A 23388-nucleotide genomic window follows, 5' to 3' on the forward strand; every position below is an offset into this window, starting at 1 on the left:
TAAACAGTCGGGTGAACAGAAAGGAAGTTTTCTGTCTCCGTCTGAGGCTCCTGATTCTATAACAAATACAGAAACTGAGAAATTTATGAATTTCTCATCAAAATAGATTTCTTACGATCCTGGGAGTGGGAAGTCCAAGATGAAGGCACCCGCAGACTCAGTGTTTGGCAACATCTCCTTTCGTTGAAGAGACCCCCTTGCTGTACCTTCACATGGAAGATGGGGTCAGTAGCTCCCTGGACCTCTTTGAAAAGGGTACTAATTCCACGTACAAGAAAAGCTCTGTCTTTGTGGCTTGATCACCTTGAAAAGGTATCCTCTCTTAACACTATCACGGCATCACATGAGATTCGGTGTATTAATTCGGGCACTCAGACTGTAGCGCTCAGGTGGGAGCATTGTTTTGTCCTGAGCACCCACCCCAGGAAACAGCAGATCAACCCTCTTCCTGGCAGCTGTAGGAAGGATTACAGGAAGGCTTTCCTCAGGAACAGGGTTCTCTAAATGAAGCCTAAATAGGTCAACTGGGTAGAAAGTAGTCTAGAGTCTGTCATTTGGAGGATGGCCCAAACGGCATAAGAATGTGAAAGGCAGGATATGAACGAGGAGAAACTCCACTGGACACTGGAACTGCAGCCAGGTAGAAAAGCAAGCATTTAGTCAACGAATATCCACCAAGTCTCTTCTGTGGTCCAAGGACTAAGGTAGGTGTCATGAGCACAATTGTATGTCATTTGCTTGACATCTCACAAAAGATTTTAAGATTTCACTCAATGCTACTAACTTCTCTATGTTTTGTGCTTTTATATGCTTGTTACAGCACTTGAGAGATTGGACGTCTCTGTGTTCGGCTCCTTTCTCTTTTCTTCCTGTGACATCTGTACAGTTATGACCACTAGGCATGGTTCTAAATGGTTTATCAATGATGAGTGAAGAGAAATTTGGAAAGGCAGAATCGAATGCTACCTAAGACAGAAGCCCAACTCAACATGCCCTCTACTGCGGTTCCTGGAAGCCTGGGGATATATGGGTCATTCTGTTATATCAAAAACCTATTTGGATCTGAATAACCCAAGAACATTTTGAGATAAGGTTTTTTTTAAACCCCAGCACAGGAATTAACACATTATTGTATACTTCGAGTCTCCTGAATGGGGAGAGAAGGTCTTTTATTCTTGGGCTTCTGGACAACAGGACCTTTCTATGTCTAGAATCACATAAGGTGAGCATCAAGAAAGGTTATTCCCTCCCAATAACGAGGACATTCACCTTTAAACGGGTGGCTCACAGCCACAGAGCCAGATGGGAGCTGTGGCAAGCCTCTGAGGAACACTTGGCACCCTATCCAACAGATGCTGAACCTTCATCCTAAACCATCTATCAAGCCATTCCCTCCTCTCCCCTCCCCTCATCTCCCTCCTAGCACAGCCTTCCCGGCAGCTGAGGTCACTTAGCTCTCCTTGTTTTAAAGTTGACCCTAACAAAGCATGCCTTATACTGGTTCTTGGGACTTGAGTCCAGCATTACAAGGACTCTGGTTTCTTAAACTAAGCTACTTGGAGTGACTCTGGGTCGAGGTCCACCCACGTCGTTGTACAAAATGGAGGGCTATATTGTGTCAGAAAGTAGATGAACAGGGTAGTCTGGCTTTGATGTTGTTAAAAGTTCCTGTCTGGTCTTATTTTGCGAGATTTCATTGATGCATTGGAGACACTTAATGCCTTACATCTAGGCACACCTTTAAACATATTGGTACTTGGGAAAACAGTTATTTCTGTAGACTAAAATACAAGCCACTTTGTAAGTCTTCATATATAACACCAATGCTTTCCCACACAGATCTAAAGCTTTCACACAAGGAGATAAAGCCAGTCATCAAGGTCAGGGGGGCATCGGTCCCTTCTAGCCACACTGGTGACTTTGCAGACTTCATAAGAGACCCAACGGAGACTTTAAGATACAGCCCCTTAAAGGCCCTCCAGTTTTAATCTCTTACCTTGTAACTTGGGTTCTCATTCCAAAATCCAGTGACCTCATTGACTGCAGCACTTCAATGCAGCCCATGTACTAGGAAGAAAAACAAAGAAGTAGGTCACAGATACAGAAGAGGCACCTTTGAGCTCCACAGTGACTTCCTGGGCAACACCCAGAGTCAGCCCCAGAGAGAAGCTACAGGTGTGCACATCGCCTGTGTTGGTATCTCTGACCACCAATGTGCACATATATCCTAGAAGACAGCAGCTTACTACAAACTTTATACAAACTCAATACAAACTCAAGTATGGAGAAGACAGACGACAGAATTATCCTGGGCTCAGAGGTTGGGAGTGTGGACCTTTGGTCTTCACCCTGTGCATGGTGCAGACTCACATTGCAGCCCTGCCACATCTTCATTTTCAAGGCCCCAACTAGGGACCCAACTTTTCCCACATTGGTTTTTGTCCTTGGTAAAAATGAAAATTCAATTAGAATCGTTGTGAGAGCTAAATTGTTTCACATATGGAAAGCTTTTAGGACAATGCTTAGTAGGCAAAACTGCACAAATGTCAGAGGAAGCAAAAATAAACAGGAGACAAATAACACATGACTCTCCAATTTCCTAAGGGCCGGAACAAGCATACCATTGCACAAAAGACAGGATTTAGTAACATTAAGAAGGTCCTGTCATCTTTTGTAAGACCACTGTAGTTTTTAAAGAGAGAGAGAGAGAGAGAGAGAGAGAGAGAGAGAGAGAGAGAGAGAGAGAGAGAGAGAAGAGAGAGAGAGAGAGAGAGAGAGAGAGAGAAAGTCCCCAAACAGGGCTAGGTAGGTTTAGCTTGATCAGGGAGTATTGGAAAAGGAATTGTGACTTCTAAAGCAAAGGGAGCCAAATCAGGGATGAGGGTAAAGAGGCTTGAGTCAGTGTGAAGGTGGGTAACAGTGAGTGTGCAGTAGGATGCTCCCTGAGAGAGGGAAGTAACAATGCTGGCTCACTTGGAGGAGGCATGATACCAAGGAGGAGGAGATGAGGACTCAGCATTTAATTTGCTACATAGAAAAAGTAGCAGAGTGAGTCAAGGACAACTCAGCTGCTTCCAGCGGGGCACAGAGGAACCCAGAGTGTCATGAACCCAGAGTGTCATTAGCATGACCACGAGGGCCAGGAAAAGGAGGTTCGGAATTGCTTTGGTGCCCATTGACTGCAAGTCACCGGTTGGAGAGCCAGGAAGTAACAGGATGACAGCTGACAATGGAATTCAGTGTCCCCCAAGAGAACAAAGCAGGACAAAACAAAGGGAGGGACTAGGGAAGGGACACAGTCACAGTTTTCTAAGCATCTCTGCAGGTGAGACTGAGGGATCCTCAGAGCAACCATTGACTCTGGAGGGATCTACACTGAAAATTGCCTTGGAACGGTATGAGTGCCACGTGGTGTGGATGAAAGGGCTCTCAGGTCCTCAGAAATGAGATACTTCCTGTTTTGCTGTCCTTTGGAAGCCTTCCAACCTCCCTTGGTGATGGGAAGAGGAGGGGGCACTCCCCAGATCTTTTTTCTTGTAGTATTTCTGTGTGGAGTCTAAGCTGTCTCAACCCAAAATTGGCTTTGTGTTCAGTCGCTGCCATAAGTCTGGTGTGGGAGAGACATTCTCAGCCGGACCCCAGTAGTCATACTCCTCATGGGGTGTCTGATACTGACACAAAAAACATCTTGTACACTCAGTTCTTAACCTCTAAGGCCCAGGTACTACAGGGAAGCAAATTGTCTGGAGACAGGAACTGAGACTTCTAGAAATAGGAAGGTTGGTGGAGAATGCTGGAGTCTACACTCCACAATGAGGCTGACCAAAAGGCCTGCCTGAGAGTCCTCATTGGTTGCTCCGACTACATGGCCCTCTTTGTCCTCCTCACTCCAGAGCCTGACTCATTCACCTCATCTCCTACACACCAGTCTGGGGAAGAATGGAGTCTATGCACCAGTCAGGAAGCAGGTCTGGGCCACACTTCCAATTCTCCAGGATGCCTACTTGGTGGTGAGGTGGGCGCCTTCCCTGACAGTTATAAATCACTAACTCAAGACGATATGATACACTGATCTATCTGTACATGCCTGAAAATGTAACAGATGCTACATTTTCATACTCTGACACAGAGATTTATAAAAAGTAAAAATAATATATTAATAACTTACTCTTACTGCTTAAATCTCTTCACATCTACTACCAAAACAGAATCATTAATACCAATGCCTAGACCTTGGCTTGTCTTTGCTTACCTTACTAAGTGTCCCATTCCCACGCTTTGATATAATGTTGGCCCCCATCCTTGTTCTCAACTCTTCCCAAGGTCAGGGCTTCCCACTTGCCATTGTACCCTGACTAACTCATCTCTCTCCACTCTATAGGTCTGATTCTTGTTCATCTTGCAAGCTTTAGTTAACATGGAATGTCCTTAGGTCAGCTCCTGTTGCTTATGAGGACAACTCTTACTTGTGTCCTTCATGCCACCATGAATCAGATTTATCTGTCAGTTTGCTTGTTTATTTCCTTGTCTGTAAGCACAAAGAAGGGCCTGGGACTATGTCCCAAACCCAAGAGTACTCAGAAAAAGGAAGAAAGGAAGAAAGAAAGAAAGAAAGAAAGAAAGAAAGAAAGAAAGAAAGGAAGGAAGAAAGGAGGGAAAAAAGAAAGAAAAAAGAATGGAAGGAAGGAGGAAAGAAAGGAAGAAAAGGAAGGAAGAAAAAGAAAGAAAGGAAGGAAGAATGGAAGGAAGGAAGGAAGAAAAGGAAAGGAAGGAAGAATGGAAGGAAGGAGGAAAGAAAGGAAGAAAGAAAGGAAGAGGAAGGGAGGAAGGGAGAGAAGAACACATTTTACTCTACGGTAAGCATCTTGTGCTGTACTGTATGTACCTTTTCTTCATTTTATTTTTAGTTTTCTATTGTGCCTTTAAAATGAGTAGAGAGAAGTAGCAGAGGGAGATGAAGGTTTGGCCAAAGGAAAACAGGATATCTCATAAAAAGACTTGGGTGTTTCCTTAGTTTCTTCTGGTGCTATGATAAAGTACCCTAGCCAAAGCAACTCAAGGGAGAAAGGTTCTATTTTGGCTCTCAGTTCAACGTTACAGTCCATCATGGTGGGGAAGTCAAGGCAGCAGGAGTTTGAAGCACCTGATCATAGAACAGTCAAACTAAAGAGTGATGAACAACTGTGCTCAGCTTCCTTTGTCCAGCTTATGCAACCCAGAATCCCAGCTAGGGGATGGGACCACCAAGGTCTTCTCACCTCAATACAGTCAAGATAACTGCATCTGCTACCCAGACACGCCCCGGGGCCCATCTCCCAGGTGATTCTAGATTCTGTGAAGTTGGCAACACTAATCATCACAAGTAGAAAGGTCATAGGTTGGTTGCCACCACTGATAGGTCTGGGTCTCTTGATAATATACTCATGGGTAGTATATTTTTATACTTCAGCCCTGGAGACAACCAGCCCAGACAGGAAGGAGAGTGCTATCCCCAAGGTTTCCTTCTTAGTCACACGTACTTTGTGTTAACACCTCCTACCTGTGTCCTTCTAGGACAGGCCCAGCATTGCTGTAGGAGCATCTTCCCTTCTGATGAACCTCCACGGCAGTACACACAGTTAGCTATCAGTATTGGGGTGGAGACATTGTCTCACTCTGATATGACACAAAGTTCTCAAGAAAAAGGAGTCATATAGAGGTGGCCATCAGTGAGGACAATTCCCCTTCCAAGCCTGGAGCATATGTGGAAGAAACCACAATGGATTTTTGCCATGTCTAAGCCCCAGTGGAGTTGGGGAGGGAGTGTGCCTAAAAACAATCTGTAAGTTTCTTTGTTTAGGAATTTCTGAACCTTAGAAGTAAGGAGGTGCTGAATGGCAAGCCTGGAGGAGAGGTTTGTTAGGATAAACCAGAGATAGCAATGCCTCCCTTTGGTTTATTAAAGGCAGACCTAATTTCTGTTCCTAAGACAAGGGCAGCCTCCAAAAGAGTGGGTTGGCTCTCTTTCTAGAGGTGAATCATCATTACCTCTATTGGAATAGACAAGAACACTGAAGCTTATTCAGGACAAGTGCTTGGCTTCTTCTCATTGGTTTACTGAGACTGAATCACAGTTTACTCTAGAGCAGTGGTTCTCAACCTGTGGGTCATTTGGGAGTTGCATTTCAGACATCCTGTATCTCGGATATTAACATTACAATTCATAGCAGTAGCAGAACTGCAATTATGAAGTAACTACAAAATAATTGTGTGGTTGGGGGGGGGTGTCACCACGACATGAGGAACTGTATTAAAGGGTGGCAGCATTAGGGAGGTTGGGAACCACTGCTCGAAAATCTCTGCAGCCTTACTGCTGGCCCACTTTTGGCTGCCACTCCTTTCTTTTCGTTTATCTAGATAAGTAATAGTGATGAGCCAGGGGCCGTGAAGGTGGATGCTTGGTCAATGAAGAGCGAGTGAAGGTGATTCCATATTCGTGTATTACCCCCTTCCTTCAGAGTTCTGGAGATGTGGTCCCTTTGCTGGGACCTGGGAATCATTGAAACCTTAAGACTGGCTTTTTTTTTTTAAAGTAAATCTGTAGTATTAGAATTAAAAAAAAAACTAAACAAACAGACAACATTTCACTTATTAATGAGAGTTAAGGACCTTTGAACCAACAGAAAGACCCCTTCTGTGATGGCTAGTGTTTGTCAACTTGACACAAACTGACGTCACTTGCGAAAGGAAGCCTCAGTTGAGAAAAATTGCCTTCGTTAAATTAGCTCATGGTCATTTTGGGGGCACATTTTTTTGATAAGTGATTGATGTGGAAGGGCCCAGGAAGGTGGGTTATATAAGAAAGCAGGCTGGGCAAGTTGCAAAAGCAAGTCAGAAAGTAGCATTCCTCTACAGTTTCTGATTCATTCCTGCCTCCACGTTCTTGCCCTGGATTTCCTCAACAATGAACTCCAACCTGTAAGCTACCCTTTCCTACCCAGGTTAATTTTGGCTATGGTGTTTAATCAGAGAAACAAATAGTATACTAGAACACCATCTTTATAATAAGCTACCCTTGGGCTCAGAGTAGGGAAGACTACTATGCTCATGTGAGAGAAATTTAAGTGATAGGCTCTGTGGTTGGCAAGTGTAAAATCACACAGAGAAGAACATACGTTGGAAAGAAACACTAAAGTCTGTTATCAGCGATTAAGAGCACGGACTGCTCTTCCAGAGGTTCTGAGTTCAATTCCCAGCAACCGCATGGTGGCTTACAACCATCTGTAATGCCCTCTTCTGGAGGGTGTATCTGAAGACAGCTACAATATACTCATATAAATGAAAAAATAAATAAATCTTTAAAAAAACAAACAAACAAAAAAGTACCACTCAGTGAGGCTGCCCTTGCAAGCAGACACCCAACAACAATAGAGGCCACCACACTGGACACTGAAGGACTTTCCTGCTAACTTTAAACAATTTCTAGTCCTCCTTCTGGGGTGGGAGGAGAAACATAGATAAGGAAGGAAAGACATCCCTTCATGACCATGAGGCTGGCCGTCTCCACTTCCAGTCCTAATCCTGTGTGGAGGAGTAGACATATCGAAGGCCTTCAAACTTGTGCAGAGTTGGTGGGAGAGTTCAGGCGCCCTCTGCACTGCATTGAAACTAGCTGGGTTATCAGCTGCTTCCTCCCCGCTCACTTCCTATCTCTTGCTCCCCAGTGACCCCTCTCTTTCCTTGTCTTTTGTGAGAACATGTTCCTCGGTATATCATCTCTCTCTTTGGATCAGTCTCCATTGTTTGTTTCTTTCCATGCCGTCTGCACTTTGTCCAAACAATGGCTCATGCTCTTCTCAGCCTACACAAATGTTTCGTGACCTCATTAGAATCACTAGGGAAGTGTTTAAAAATGTCTAAGGTAGCTTAGTGGTAGGAGTCCCTGCCAGCAACCCTAGCAGTCTGGGTTCGAAATTACTCCAGAGAAGCTATTTAAGTGACCAGTAAGAATATGGAATGTTATTGACATGGTTCATTGGTTAGAGAAATGCAAACCAAACCATAAAAACCCAGAATGTGTAGAAATTACAACTGCTACACACTACTAAAAACGTAAAAAGATGTAGCCATGAGGGGACAGCTAAGCACTGCTTCAAGAAAACTAGAGAGAATTATTGTATGAACTAGCATTCTTGCCCCTAGAGGAGACCTAGGAAAACCGAAAACACACAGGAAACATAGAAAGTGCACACACAACCATTCATCAAAGTTGTATACCTAAGAGCGCCAAACTTAGAAGCGTGCCACTGTTCATTGACTGATGTGGAGAAAGTACTTACAACCAAACCCCCAAATGGTTCCTGGCAATGAAAAAGACGAGGTGTGGAAGCATGCTATAACAGAAAGAAACTCTGAAATCACTATTCTGAGGGTGGGAAGCCAAGAGTCCATATTGTATGATTTCTTTTGTAGAAAATAACCCAGACTGCTGCCATCCTCGCTCCCCTCCATCCTCTGCCTCCTTCTCCTTCTCTTCGTTCACCTATTATTGAAAATACCACACATTTGTCCATTTTCTGTCTTCTGCACAAGAAGGTGAGTAGCTAAGGAAATAGAGATGAGAAGGCCAGGGCACAGGTGTGGTTTCTCTCAGAGCTGATAACAATGTTTTCCAGTTAGTAATGGTTTTCCAACTCTATGAATATACAAAGATAAAACCCAATGAAATGCAGACTTTGAGGAAATAAACTGTATGGCATGTGACTACATCCCAGTAAAGCAAGTGCTCAGAGGCTATGACAGTTAAGAAGTCAAGCAAGCAACATCTGCAGGCAGTACACGGTCCTGGAATAAACCACTCAGGTATGAGTGGCCGACAAAACCAACCCAGAATGAGAAGTTATTATAGCCTGAAACGTCGCCCAATACCCTGGAGGCAGTGCTCTCTGCTTGCCCTTTGGGATCCCCGAGATTCTTGGTCACACCCCTATGCTGCACTGATCCAATGAGACTGCACTGTTTCAATGTCTAAGCCCCAGCTGCCCTACAGACTTCTCAAGGACAGGCTGGGGGGGCGGTGTCTTAGTCATCATTTGCCTTGCACCTCTGACAGTGCAATAAGTGATTTATTTCTAGAAACGGTGTTCAGGAAGTCTCAAAATAGCCTGTATCCTGGCCGGACCACCTAAAACATATTCATTCTTAAAGGAGTATGGTGTCTGTTAAGGGAACCCTGGAGCTAGGTTGCCTGAAGTTCTTCTGCTGGCTTTCACTGGGTCTTCTGGAAACAGATGGAGAAACCCTTCCTTGATACTGGTAAGATGTGGCACTCAAAATACAACCCCTGGAAGATGCCTGGTATTGACAAGCACTGCCTCTCTTAGGAGTGATGTAATATCTAGGGAAGCAGGAAGCCACCATCTTCCCTCCATCCTCTGCCCTCTTCACATCTCTACTGCTGAAAATGCTATTTGCCCATTTTGTCTCTCTCACTGGAAGATTAGTAATGAAAAGCAGTAGGATGATAGCACCTGGTGTACTGCCTGGCCCCCAGCAGCTCCTCAAATACATCTCAGTCAATTAAAGTGACTCATCTATCTATCTATCTATCTATCTATCTATCTATCTATCTATCTATCTATCTATCTACCTACCTACATACCCATCCATCTACCCATCCATCCACCCAACCACTTACCCACCCACCCATCCATCCATCCATCTCTCTATCTAAGCATGACCTTTTCTACACCAAGGTCAAAGCTTAAAAACCTGGACTTCACTTGTTTACAAACAGGGACTTGGCATATCAGGAATTTCAACCATCTGGAGTTCTTGGTACTCACAAAAATGGAGCCTTCAAAAAGCAGGTTGTACCTTCTGAGTGTTTTACAAAGGGGGAGCTCTCGTGCCCAAGGAGAGAACCCAAGCCGAATGGGAGGATTGGGGCTGGCAAGGCCTATTATTCTGGGACTAGAACCCTATCTGTTTCCCGCCCCACTGAGCAGACTCCTTCACTCAGAGACTGTGGAGGGAACTGTCTCCAGTCCACTTCCATCGCTGATTTATCTAAAGTCAGGCTGGTGGCATCTAGAGTTTCCTGAAGAGTTTTAGATATAGGGGAGGCTTTTAAGTTGATTCAAAAGAACTTCTCTTTGACAGAGGGAAACCTAGGATCCTGCAAATAAAATTACTTTGGAGCAAAAAACAGAATATACAATAAAAATCTTGGTCTTTCTGTCACCTTAAAACAATGAATGTACTGGGAAACGAGTCGCCTACGATTGTGCATGGAAGCCTTCTAATCTGAAAAAGGCACTCCCTGGTCATCAGTGGGCAAAGCAAGTATGCCGATCATTCCCCCTCATTCCAACCGTCCTACTCCCATTGAAAACCCCTTACACATGAGAAATGTTTTGAACCGAGGGAGGGTTCATCTCTGCCTACAGACCTGAACACAGACAAAATCATCCAGACTGGGGCCATCCCTGAGGCAAATACCACCATGGGAGCATTTTCAGGGCTATGACCTCCTGTAGGAACAACATTGAAGCCACAAGTAGTTCTTCCTGTTGCAGCACTCTGCCAGAGAGTCAACCTGGGTTACCACGAGGCGTGGCACAAACAGGGGTGTGCTCTGTCTAGTCTCAAGAGTGTCGTTTGGTTTGATGCTCAGATTGAAGCTGGGGCAGGGCCTACAGAAGTGGACAATCTCTTCTAACAGCTGCGAACACTTATTGCCAGAAGCTTGATGCTCTCTCTCCTCAGGGATCACGGGGGCTGGTTAATGTAGAGCTTAGATCTTCTGATGTGTGAAGCTGTCTATATCATGGTGCCACCCAGCACCAAAGAAGTTTGTCATATAGGAGAGATGCTACCCAACGTTTATGAAAAAGTACAAGACAGGCACTTGGACATTTGAAAAAGTGTAAGATCGTGTGTGCATGCATGTGGTTTGGTGTGTGTGTGTGTGTGTGTATGTGTGCATGTGTATGTGCATATGCTGGACATTAAACTCAAGATTAAAATATCTTATCCATAAGACAGCTGTTAATAACAGTTCTTTTTGGGGTCCTGGATTACATATCATGACTATGTTCTGAAGGTTTGCCATGTACCAAAGTAGATATAATATAGGGACATATTTAAAATGAGAATGAACCCAGGACCCAGACCATCTATAGATTAAAGATGCTTCATAGCGTTCTCCTCACCTGTCCATCCAATAGACCCCAAACTAGCACACTAGCTCCATTCCACCATGTCATCCTCTTCACCGAATTATGGGGCGGCAAGATGGCCCTGGCCAGATGCTGAGCTGACATCAGCACCACGTTCTTCACCACCCCAGACTCCAGGAGCACACACACATACTTGTTTTCTTTCTTTCTTTTTTTTTTTTGTTGTTGTTTTCTTATTCGTTTTATAAACAGTCCCATCTTAAGTATTATGTTATAGTGTAACAGCCCTGTCAGGAATGAAGATATTCTGAGACACTTGTGCCCCTCCCTTTGGTGATCAGATTATTGAACCAACGAACTCCAAGAAGTAGACTTTTCTCAAGACTCTCATGCTGTGAGAAGGAAAATGCTGAAACCTGGTGTCAGCCAGAAGAGGAACTTGTCTCCCAGGAAGAGAGTCCCTGCAACTCTAACAAGTTCTCAGAGCACTTTACAGGAAAGGAGTGGAGGTGCGTCAAGGACGATCAGTGGCGTGGAGAAGCACACCCATGCTGGGTCTGCTTCGTTGTATAGACTTCTTGCCATCCACTCACACATAAGCCAAGACTCCGAAGATGGACCTTCTTTATTCACACCTCTTACCGAGGCGGCCAAATTGAACCCATCTGCTTGCTGAGGTTTTCACTATCGCTCCGTCTCTTTGGTTGGACAATTGAGGACAGGGTAGAACTAGGTTGAGACCATTGCTGGTACCTAGGCTCTGGCTCTGACAACTCCAGTAACAACAATATCAGAATATGAATTTAGCCACCAAAGATGGCATCTATGTCTTCCATTCCCCCTTATCCCAATCGCCCTTTGTGTTCCGAGAAAGCAGGGATCGGAACAGACAAAGGTGAATTCTCTCCCAGGCCTTGTATCTTTTATTCAAGGGTTTTGATTTTGTGATTACAATTCAAAAGTTGCAACTAATACCCTAAAGCAAATCTTTGTGGCACTGTGCCCAAGCCTAGCTATTCAGAGATTTTTATCAATGTGTAAAGGCCTAATCCAAGGAGACCACAGGTGCTGTCTCTGCTGTTCTGGGCAGCCTTCAGCCATCTGGGACTGGATGCTCATAATGCAAATGTGAATTGAGATCTTGGCTTGCAAAGCCTGCCCTACTTAGGTCTACTTTAGCCGTATCAGTTGACTGCTCTCTCCTGGCTCTCTCCTGACAGAGGCAGGGAATCCCCAGGTATGTCAAAGAATTGATACATTCAGAGGAGAAAAGACTTTAAAAGTGCTAATTTAAGGAGGGAGGTGGGGTTACAACTGAATAATTGATGCCAGCAGCTGCTAAATCAGAGGCCTGTGGTTAGAAAGGCAGGCCTTTCTTACTCCCGGAAGACTGCGTCCTAGACGTAGGCTCCATCCTGCCTCCATTTTCATGTTTTTGCTTCCTCCACTGCTTTCTTTTGAATATGTGGGAGTCATTAGTGCCAATCTAAAAGCATCTCCAACCTTCCTCTTCCCTGGGCATGGATTTTTTACTCCGTTAGCCTCTTCAAAGTTGGACACATCTCCTCATTTGGTCGATGACGTCACAGGGCAGTGACCTGTCCAATTTTCTTCCTCTTACAGTGCCAATGAGGGAGAATGGTACAGAACAGAGACTCAGCCAATGGGCTGCAGATACACAGCAGGAGGAAGAAATACTGAGACAATGCAGCACTGTCCTGTTAATGTAGAACAGGCCATGAATGGCCCAACCAGGGTCAGCCCGAAAGGCAGTGAGAGCATCACACAGTCTTAAGAGTGTGGGCTTCAAAACTCAGACAGGCTTGGGGTTGATCTGAGCTTTGTGTGGAGTAGCTCTTCAATTTTGTGACTTATGTATTTGACCTGTGGAGGGGACTCGGCAAATAATGGTCCCTGCGTTGGGATGACAATGCTCTTCTCGGACATCTCCAATTCCACCTGCTTAGCTTGGGGAGCAGATGAGAAAACCCCAATTACTTTGAAGGGACCTCAAGCAAGCCCTCTTTCTATAAGGGCATTGTAACAGCAGGATTCGCTAATCTCAGGAAGCCGGGGAAGATTTCTCAGAGAAAGGCGAGTCGGGAGTGGGATGCGGGGGTGTTGTCAGGAAAAGCAAGCTATGAAGGTTGGAAGGAGGGTTCCCAGGAAATGGGCACAGCTAAGGGCAAACAAAAGGATGCTCCCCAACCCCAAGTACTGTACTGAGAGACTAAAGTCTGCAGCTATGTCAGGGAGTATCAGGGGATTACGATAGCCTCATTTCCTGATGAGCTGTCCAAGGCCATCTTGGAGTGTAGAAGATGAATCTTTCCAAGTCTTATTCTCGGAGCCCAGCTAGAACAGCAGGAGCTTCAGTGCGCTTTCTGAATATATGCTGAAGGTGTGATCATATTTGCCAAACTTCAGCCAGCCCTAGCTTTAAAGGTGATACCCATTTCTCCTCACCCTTCTGTGAGATTCCAAACTACATTTCCTTCCAACCCACTTCTTAGACCCAAATAAATAAAAGCTAAAAATACAGCAAAGGTCATGCATCGTAAATGAGACGGGAAAGCAGTGACTCACAGAAGTTAATCTGCTCCCCAGGAGAGTCTTGCTGGATGTCCTTTGCTCTGAAAGGTTAGGCAAGAAGCCAGCACCATGCTCTTCAGATACCCAGTGTGATTCTCAGGCTGCTACCGGGACTCTGAACTTACCATGCCCAGATGCAAAGGGCTGACACCTTGTGCAGCCCATGATAGAGACAGGCCCAGAGGCAGGCGCCAACAAGGATGCCAATGGGTGTAGACAAAGAAATGGGGTGACTACTGTCCTAGTGGTCCAGCATGTCCATCATGTTAATTTTCCTTTTTTCTTCATTTGGCCATGGCCTCAATACTGTTGTTTCTGTAGCCAAGGCAACACCATAACTCAGTTAATCATTCCAAGGGCTTAATGAATGACCTAGCAATTATATCTTGTATACTTGTTTAATTAAATTGGGATGTAACATAACTTAATAATGATGTATGTGTATGATCTCTCCTGACAACCCATAATCTACTTAAAGCGGAACATCTTTTTATATGACATCGTTTCTCAATTCTGAGTCCTTGAAAAAAAAAGTTAATTATGCCCTCCATCCCTAAATCCTACTCAGCCTTGAGAATGGAGGGCCTAGAGTGTGTGTTAGCATTGAACGATGCTATAGAAAACAGAAACAACAGCATCAACAAAACCCATGTGCTCACAGAGGAACATGTGGCAGTGCTTGCTCAAGGCAGAGGGGCGTCTGGAGTGGCAGCAACCTCGTCCATCTCCTCCACTCTCCTTTCCTACCGAGAAGTGTCTGTACCCTTGGCTCTCCAGAGTCTCCCTCCTATAAAACATTGCTCCTGCCCATGCGATCATATGGAACCCTGCTAGCAGTAAAATTCTTTGGCTGGCAGTAGCTACAGTTACTGTCGCTGCACCAGGCCTGGCGGTGTGTGATTTAAGTCCAGCACTCGAGAGTTCCAGGCCAGCCTACTCTACACAGAGACTCTATCTCAAAAGAAAACAAAATAAAACAAACAGTAACAACAACAAAATCACATCAAACCCCCCCCCCAAAAAAAAAAAAAAAACCCAAACAAACAAACAAACCTGTGGCTGCCACATAGTTAAGTGTCACCAGAAAGGGACAATTGGGAAAAGCCAAACCATTTATCTGTTGCTGGGTTTAGTGAAATACAGTGTTTCCAGCAGACATGGGGTTCCTGCTGCTTCACTTTCCCTGTGCCCCATGAGCTTCAAGAACCACACTGTCTACCCTCCAAGTTCAAGCCTGGAAGTCTGGCACAGAGAGATGGCTGGCCTCACAAGGCTGGTGCTAGAAGGCCCCAGAGTGCTTTCTAACACTCCCCTTTCAGTGACATTTAAGTATGTGGCAGCCACAGGGTTTTGTTGTTGTTGTTTGTTTGTTTGTTTTGATGTGATTTTGTTTTTGTTATTTTTTTGTTTTGTTTTGTTTTGTTTTGAGACAGAGTCTGTGTCTTCAGCTTAGAGGATTTCTCTGAAAAAGAACAGCCATCGGCCATCGGGCCTCGCAGAGCTGCATCTAGGTGTTCACCACCCGCCATTGTGTTTCTTTCTAAATGTGCTCTTAGTGGAATCTGATTCTGGTGGTAGGCTGGAGGCTTGGAGGAAGCTCAGAGATCATCCACTCCGACTCTTTCACAAAATAATCATGGCCCATCTAAGCAAGGGGGGAAGCAGAGAAAACTCCCTAAGACGTGAGGATTTGGTTTGGTTTGGTTTTTGTAGGAATGTGTATTTCAATGAAATACAGGATAAGCTAAAGAGAAGTGAATATGGAGTAGGATATAGACTGGAGCATGCGCAGTGGCAACATTGACCGTAACTGGAAAGAGGAGGGACCACGGCAAGTTCACACCCCTGAGAGAGACGGGGTGGAAACATTCACAAAGCTTGCAAGGCTGAATTCAGAGAAATCATCTTTAATAATGAGTCAGATCTAAGTTTCTGGATCAAACAGCTTTCAGAGTGGGAAATAACATCGGCCATTTCTGTACGTCTGGGTAGCATTGGGGGAATCTTACATCGTCTTATAAGCAGGGCTGGGCCTCTGGTTAGGTAAGTCCCAAAGCTGCTGTGGAGGATGGCAGCAGACCTTCAACAGCCACAGAACAGACCAAAGGCTCGCTGCGATTGCCAAAAGGGCATTCTTGCTGGTCATTATGTAAAAGTAGACAGTCTTGTGCCTGAGACCGCGCAGCACATAAGGAAGCTAGAAGCCAGGTTTGCTAACTTGAGTTCAATCTCCAGGAGGATCTACATGATAGAAGGAGAAAGCTGATTCTCCTCCAACCCCAACACACAGGCGAGGGTGCATGAGCGCAGCGCACACACACACACACACACACACACACACACACACACACACACACACACACACACACACAGCTTCTGAAGCAGGAAGTGACTCGAGCAACATCACCATCCTTGGATTCTAACTGAGCATGGAACTTTGTCTAAGTGTTCATTTACTCCACACAGAGCATCCCCAACCAGTCTACTCTGCAACTGTGATTCAGACTTAAGGATGCCCTCTATTAGATCGGTGCCTTCAGAATGAGTCTCAAATAGGACCTTAGATTCAATTGTACATTTTTTTTTTTTTTTGGCTTGTACTTCTCAGAGCGGGTGGGAGTTGGGGACAGCATTTTTAAGCTGAGGAGAAAGAAAGGGTACAAGGAAGCTCTCTGTCTCCTTTTGGTTGGTTGGTTATGACTGGGTTGTTTTACTCTGTCTGTTTGTTTGTTACTTAGTGGCTTCTATTTGTCTCTTGTTTTGTTTTGTTTTGTTGTCCTTTGTGAGAGAGAATCACTATATAGCTACGGTTGACCTGGAGCTTCCTAGGTAGACCAGGCTGGCCTTGAACTCACAAAGATCCACCTGCCTTCCGAGCACTGGGATTAAAGTGTTGCCACTTTCCGTTCCTTTGAAAGTCCCTTAGTAAGAGGTGGTACTTATTATGACACTGTTTGTAGAAACATAATTCTGTGTAAGTGATCAAAGGCACAGCTGTGTGACGGCTGATCTTCAGGGATACTTTGTTAGATTTAGAATCACCCACGAGATACGTTCTGGGCTTGTCTGTGAGTCTGTTTGCAAAGAGCTTAGCTGTGAGGGCGGCCACCTGCAACTCAGGCAACAGCACGCCAGGGGATGGGATCCAGGACTTAATACAAACGCAGAAGAAGGAGGTGAACTGAGCCCATCTGCTTCCTAACCTTGGACACCATGTGACCAGCTGCTTCATGCCCCTTCCACTCTGCCTCCTGCCACGATGGACCCTATTCCTTTTTTAATGGTAACCCAAATAAACCCTGCTGCTCCTAAGTCACGTACGTATGTGGGGTGTTTGTCTTAGCAAGGAAAAGAATAACTACAACAAAAGGAAAGCTCATGGACAACTCCAGGGCCCGAGTACATCAGGGAGTCTTAAGTGATGAAGAGCCCATCTCAAACTTGACTCTCGTGGAAGTCAGGCAGTTTCTCTCCATCCCCAGACACCTGCACTACAAACCTATAGCTAGGTGCCCTGACTAACAGCATTCGTGAATAAGACAATGGGAACCACAAGAAGCAGGTGATGGCCTGCTGGATGGAGGCCAGGCATTCCTGTAACCTCCAAAGATGGCTCCTTCACGGAATCATTTCCTCTGACATACTTCTGAAATATCCCGTCTTCCAGAAAGCCCTCTGATCTTCCGACTGAGGAACTGAGCCAGACAAGTCAGCATGACTAAAAGATGACCCTTGTTGGCGATCGTTCTGCCTGTTTGGTAAGAGCATCTGAAATCTATCTGCGTAGCAAATTTTCAGTTTTCAATACAAAATTACTAACTTTAGCTTCATGCAGACTGCTAGAGCTTTAGACCTAGAGATCATGCTGACCCCCAAGTTTGTATTCTTTGACCTATATCTCCCCTTCTCCATCCTTCCTCACCCAGGTACCTACTGTTTGACTTTTTTTTTTCTTTATTAACTTGGGTATTTCTTATTTACATTTCGATTGTTATTCCCTTTCCCGGTTTCCGGGCAAACATCCCCCTAATCCCTCCCCCTCCCCTTCTATATTGGTATTACCCTCCCCATCCTCCCCCATTACCGCCCTCCCCCCAACAATCACATTCACTGGGGGTTCAGTCTCAGCAGGACCAAGGGCTTCCCCTTCCACTGGTGCTCTTACTAGGATATTCATTGCTACCTATGAGGTCAGAGTCCAGGGTCAGTCCATGTATAGTCTTTGGGTAGTGGCTTAGTCCCTGGAAGCTCTGGTTGCTTGGCACTGTTTGACTTTTCATTTCTGTGTTTTCAGTGTGCGTGTGTGCGTGCGTGCGTGTTGATCAGACCTAGGACTTTGTGCATACTAAGCAAGCACTCCACCAGTGTACTGTATACACAGCTCTATATTCAATGACATTTTTTGGAATTCCAGATAAGAAGTGTACCCCAATGCACTCCATAGGTACCCCATCTAGCTTTAAAACAACCATTTTCCACCTTCCTCTCTTGAAGTCAGGGAGACAAATGCAAGAGGATGTCAATTTCTTTAAAAGGGCCTAACTCAGCCAGAAGGTGGGACATTTTGCCTTCACTCTTCTTTTTGCCTACTGTCTAGAAAATGTGTGTGAGTGTGTGTGTGCTTTGTACATTGTGTGTGTGTGTGTGTGTTGTACGTTGTATGTGTGTGTGTGTGTTGTGCATTGTGTATGAGTGTGTGTGTGTGAGTGTGTGAGTGTGTGTGTGTGTGTGTGTGTGTGTGTGAGAGTGTTTGTAGGGGGTTCCAGCATCGATTTTGCAACCTTGAGAGCCCATGGATGGGAGCCATGTGTTAGGGATAGCCAAACAGAAAGTAGAAACCTGAGCTGGGAAGTTTGGGGTAACCTTAGACCCCTGCTCCGTCCACCTGCAAACATTTTCTAACAAAGCAAATGAGGAAAGCCTGTGTCTCAGTGAAATCCATCACTCTCATGGCTCCCCTGGTACCATGCCTCTCAGTCTGTGCTCTGCAGGAGGTAGAGGAGGGTTCTGGCTTCTCTGAGGCCCCCTTTTCCAGAGAGTTCTCTAAAGAGCTTCCTCACTAGAGGCGCGACGGTTCTTAAAAGGCAAGATTAACATTTAAATGTCTGCTGTATGAAAGTAGAATCTTTCAATGATAGGACCAGGTATCCAGACCTACTAGGCTTATCCTAAGCTTGACGAATAATACACCTTCCCAGGCACCTCTGACGGTCCAGAGAGACACAACAACGAAAACTCAGGGTAGACAAAAAACAAACAAACAAAAAACTAGAAAAGCTAATGTGGTCTGCCCTCCTTTTGCTAGCCAAATGAGATAACATCTCTTTCATTAGGAGTCCACGGTCTGTGTCAATGACTGGAGTGTTGGGGTCAAAAATGAGCTAACATACATACGCATTCTGGGGTAAGCCAGCTTCGGTTTTGGCAAACCGATAAGGAAAAGCAGATTGGTTTTTGCTGAAGGATTTTGTTTTCAGTATTGCTCATATATTTTAGGGCTAACCGTCTGAGATTGGATAGCCATTTAGGGTGCTCATCTCTGGGGAAGACTAACTTCTTCACTAGAGTTGCAAGATATTAGATCACACTATGAACCCCGAGATTGTGTTATTTACTGGAAAAGCATGTTTTTATCTGTGGTGTGGCTCAGCCTTAGCACACACCTTTAATCAAAGAGCTTTCTGCTTAAATACTGAAAACAAGAGTAAGTATGAGTACACTGTAGCTGTCTCCAGACACACCAGAAGAGGACACCAGACCCCATTACAGATGGTTGTGAGCCACCATGTGGTTGCTGGGAATTGAACTCAGGACCTCTGGAGAGCAGTCAGTGCTCTTAACCATTGAGCCGTCTCTCCAGCCCCGAAAACAGGATTAAATAAAGTCAACTGTAAGTCAAGAAGCGGAGCAAGCAACCAGTTAACAGGAAGTGAACATAGGATTATTAAAAAAGAAAGAAAGAAAGAAAGAAAGAAAGGAAGGAAGGAAGAAAGAAAGGAAGGAAGGAAGAAAGAAAGAGAGGGAGCCAGGAAGATAGATAGAGAGACACACAGAAGGTAGAAGGAAGGGACATTCAATTTGAAGGAGGTTTTTTGAGAAGGTGTGAGAGAGCAGCATTCCAAGTGGGATGAAGGTTATCTGAAGAGGAAGGGTCAGTTGGGTGCTTTCTCTGCCTCTCTGAGGTAGCAGGCTTTCACTCAGCATCTAACTCTCAAATCCTCATTGGTAAAAATCAAATGATTGAGATTTTGTTTTTAAAAACAACAACTAGAGAGTATTACTAATTGCTAACACTGTTCTGAGAAAGGAATTTTCTCCAAGTGACAAAATCTAGTGAATGTAACTGGTCTTTGCTGCTTTGTGAGCTCTTTCCCCACCCTTTATCCCCCTGGTTTCACCCCCTATCACTAGATAGGAGAGAAAGAAGGATGAGAGAGAGAGAGAGAGAGAGAGAGAGAGAGAGAGATCCCTGAATCTAATTTTTTTCCCTTTTGTTTCTTCTTTGAGCACAACGACTAACAAACTACAATCACCATCCCTAAATAACCAACAACCACCTCCCCACACACCTACGGGGGCCCTAGCATTTATGTACCCCAGAAAATCTAAACATCACACAATTGCAGAAACTATCTGCAGCTGGCAAAACCACACCTCTGCTACAACAAGAGGCAAACCATAGTCAGCTACTGTGGACAATTTGATAGCCTCACACCTAGGATTAAAACAAAAGCACATTATAATATTTCTGTTATTTTAAAGAAACCAACATCCCAGAATTCTCACTGCAGTTGAGAACAAATTACATCTTAGCCAAATTTGGTAGTGTTTACCAAATTCTGTGGAGATAAAGGCTATCATTCAGAAAAGCAAAAATCACTGGTGGTGGTGGTAGACACCTTTAATCCCATCACTTGGGAGGCAGAGGCAGGAGGATCCCTGAGTTCAGGGCCAGCCTGGTCTACAGCATACATTCCAGGCCAGCCTGGTCTACAACATGTATTCCAGGACATCCAAGGCTACACAGAGAAGCCCTGTCTCAGAAAAAAACAAAAAACAAAATAAATAAAATAATAATCATAATTTTTATAATAAAGAAAAATATAAATCAAGTCATCATCTCTTAGTTTGCAACAGGTAAAAGTTGTGAGAGTGAAGGGAACTTACAGCTCCCAAATGAAGGGGCAGCCCTCGGTGAACTGTAGATCACAACTATGGGTCAACACGCATCATGACAAAAGCTGCCTTGTAAGCTGCATTGACAAATCATGTGGCAGAATTGCTGACACGAGACATGTGGCACTAGAATAAATTCTCTGACTGGGTTGGCCTTGACCACCTCTTGTATCAAGCAAGGTATTGGTGTGTTTACACCTACACAGAAAATGTGTCACTCGCCCGGTGTCTTTGGCTATGAACTGTGGGTTCACCGAGAATCCTCTGTGTCTGCGCTGCATCTCATTTAGCAGTCACTCTGTAACCTACAGACGCTGCCCCTATTGATAAGTGTGAATGTTAGGTTTAAGTTTTTTAAGTCACTCTATGGAAAATAGGCCAAAAGCTCGGTAAAAACTACTTTGTGGTGGCAAGTTGTCTTCAAAAATAATGTTAAGTTGGGGAGCAATAATGTTCCAAAATACAATAAAATATGAAGTGGGCTCCGCCCTCGTCTGTTGTGAACGTGTCCATAAGAGCGTCTTCACTTTAGAGAAATACGAAGTGTGATGAAGACACAGAGCTGAGAGCAGAGTTTGCTCAAGGAGAAAGAAGAGCGATACGAATCACTGCATAGAGCATCTGAGCAGAGTTCCCCGCACGAATGTGTGCTTGGACCCGTTACCTGAGTTGAAACCAGATATGTAGCACTGCCTCCCTTTTTTCCCAGCCTCGTGGGTATCAAAGAAGAGGCCTTCTATCATGCAGCTTTAAGAGGCGCTCTAGTCTTTTACCTCTCTGACGTCACCTGCCATCACTCCATTTCATGGGCCAGTCGTCCGGTAAAGATGGCTGACCAACTACCCTGATCTGCAAAGCACAACACAGGCAGATGTTCGCCCTTCCGCCTGCTACTGCTTACCTCCCTCCCGGCCGGATGACTCTGCCACGCCCAGTTCAACTTGTCTAAACTGCTTCTTCTCCTGCTGGGATTCCCACGTCTTTCATGGTATCTCCTCCAATCCAGTGTACGTCCTGTCCTTGTTTACAGGTGTGACTGTGTACGTTAGAGACCAAAAAGACTCCACCAGGAGACTCTTAGGTCGGGTAACCACTCTCAGCAGAGTGGCAGGAGACGAAATTACTAACAGAGTCAGTAGCCTCCCTTACACAACAGTTTCAAAACCACTCTTCACAGAAACAGAAAAAATATCTTAAAATTCCTGAGGACCCAAGAGGTGTCTGAGACAACCGGAGCAATTCTGAGCAGAAAATCGGATGATGCTGGGGCCTGGGCTGTGGTGGTGCACGCCTTTAATCCCAGCACTTGTGAGGCAGAGGCAGACAGATCTCTGTGAGTTTGAGGCCAGCCTGGTCTACAGAGTGAGTTCTAGGACAGCTAAGACTATACAGAGAAACCCTGTCTCAGAAGAAAAAAATGATGCTGGAGATGTCACCATACTTGATAGGTATATACTTCAAGGTATATATACTACAGAACTATTAGAATAAAAATAACTTCGCAATGCACAAACACAGCCATGTAAATCAGTGGAACAGAAGCACCAAATATAAACCACCAGCTACAGCCACCTCCTTCTGACCAAGATGCCAAAAATATACATCGGAGAAAGGACAGGTTCTTCCGCAAACAGACCCGTATCTCTCAACTCCACACAAAAGCAAAGACCTTCCTGCAAGACCCAAGACTCTGGATCTACCAGACAGGAGAACACTTCTAGATGTAGGCATAGGCAAGGGCTTTCTGAACTGGCCTCTTGGCCTTTCGAAAAGTAATGGTGACAATTGACATATGGGAGTCCCTGAGACACAGAAGCTTTGGCTCAGCAAAGCAAACATTAGCTGAATAAAGAGGCAGCATACGGGATGAAGAAAGCCTTTGCTAGTTGCAAGTGTTATCGGAGGCTAATGTCTAGAATATAGGGGAAAACTAAGAAAGCTAAACAAGAGCTCAAATAACTCGATGATAAGCGAGCTGATGAACTAGGTCTCAAAAGACGGAGCACAAACGGCCCATAAACACATGAAGAGAGGGTTCGCCCTCACTGGCCTTCAGAGGAAACGCAGACTACATTTAGAGCCCATCTCACTCCAGTCAGAATGGCCGTCATGAAAAAAACAACAAATGCTGGTGAGGATGTGAAGAATCGGAGCCTTTTTACACTGGGATTCTAGATTCTCCTCTGTGGAAATCAACGTGGGGCGGAGCCTCCTCCAAAAACTAAACTTAGACCTCACGGATGACCCAGGGACACCACTCCTGGGTTTTCCCCAAAGGACTCCACTCCAAGTCAGCACATCGCAGAGTTTACTGTAGCACAGAGCCCAGCAGCTACATTAGAGAACCAACCCAGGTACCCATCAGCAGAGGTGCGGGCAAGGAGAATGTGCTGCATATGCAGGTCCGCATGCAGGTCTGCGAAGACCAAGCTCAATGTCCAGTGTCCTCCTCTCTTGTTCT

At 45.0% G+C, this 23388-nt stretch overlaps 1 protein-coding gene across 1 annotated transcript in view; it reads right to left on the reverse strand.

The window, feature by feature from the left end:
- Nucleotides 1-23388, reverse strand: part of Shc4 (SHC adaptor protein 4) — a 94169-nt gene that overhangs the window by 61457 nt on the left and 9324 nt on the right. The window contains exon 2 of the mRNA XM_032904121.1: nucleotides 1997-2067. Within this exon, the coding sequence (XP_032760012.1) occupies nucleotides 1997-2067 (71 nt within the window). The remainder of the gene's footprint in view (nucleotides 1-1996; nucleotides 2068-23388) is intronic.

Source organism: Rattus rattus, chromosome 5, assembly GCF_011064425.1.
Source record: "Rattus rattus isolate New Zealand chromosome 5, Rrattus_CSIRO_v1, whole genome shotgun sequence".
Taxonomy (NCBI): domain Eukaryota; kingdom Metazoa; phylum Chordata; class Mammalia; order Rodentia; family Muridae; genus Rattus; species Rattus rattus.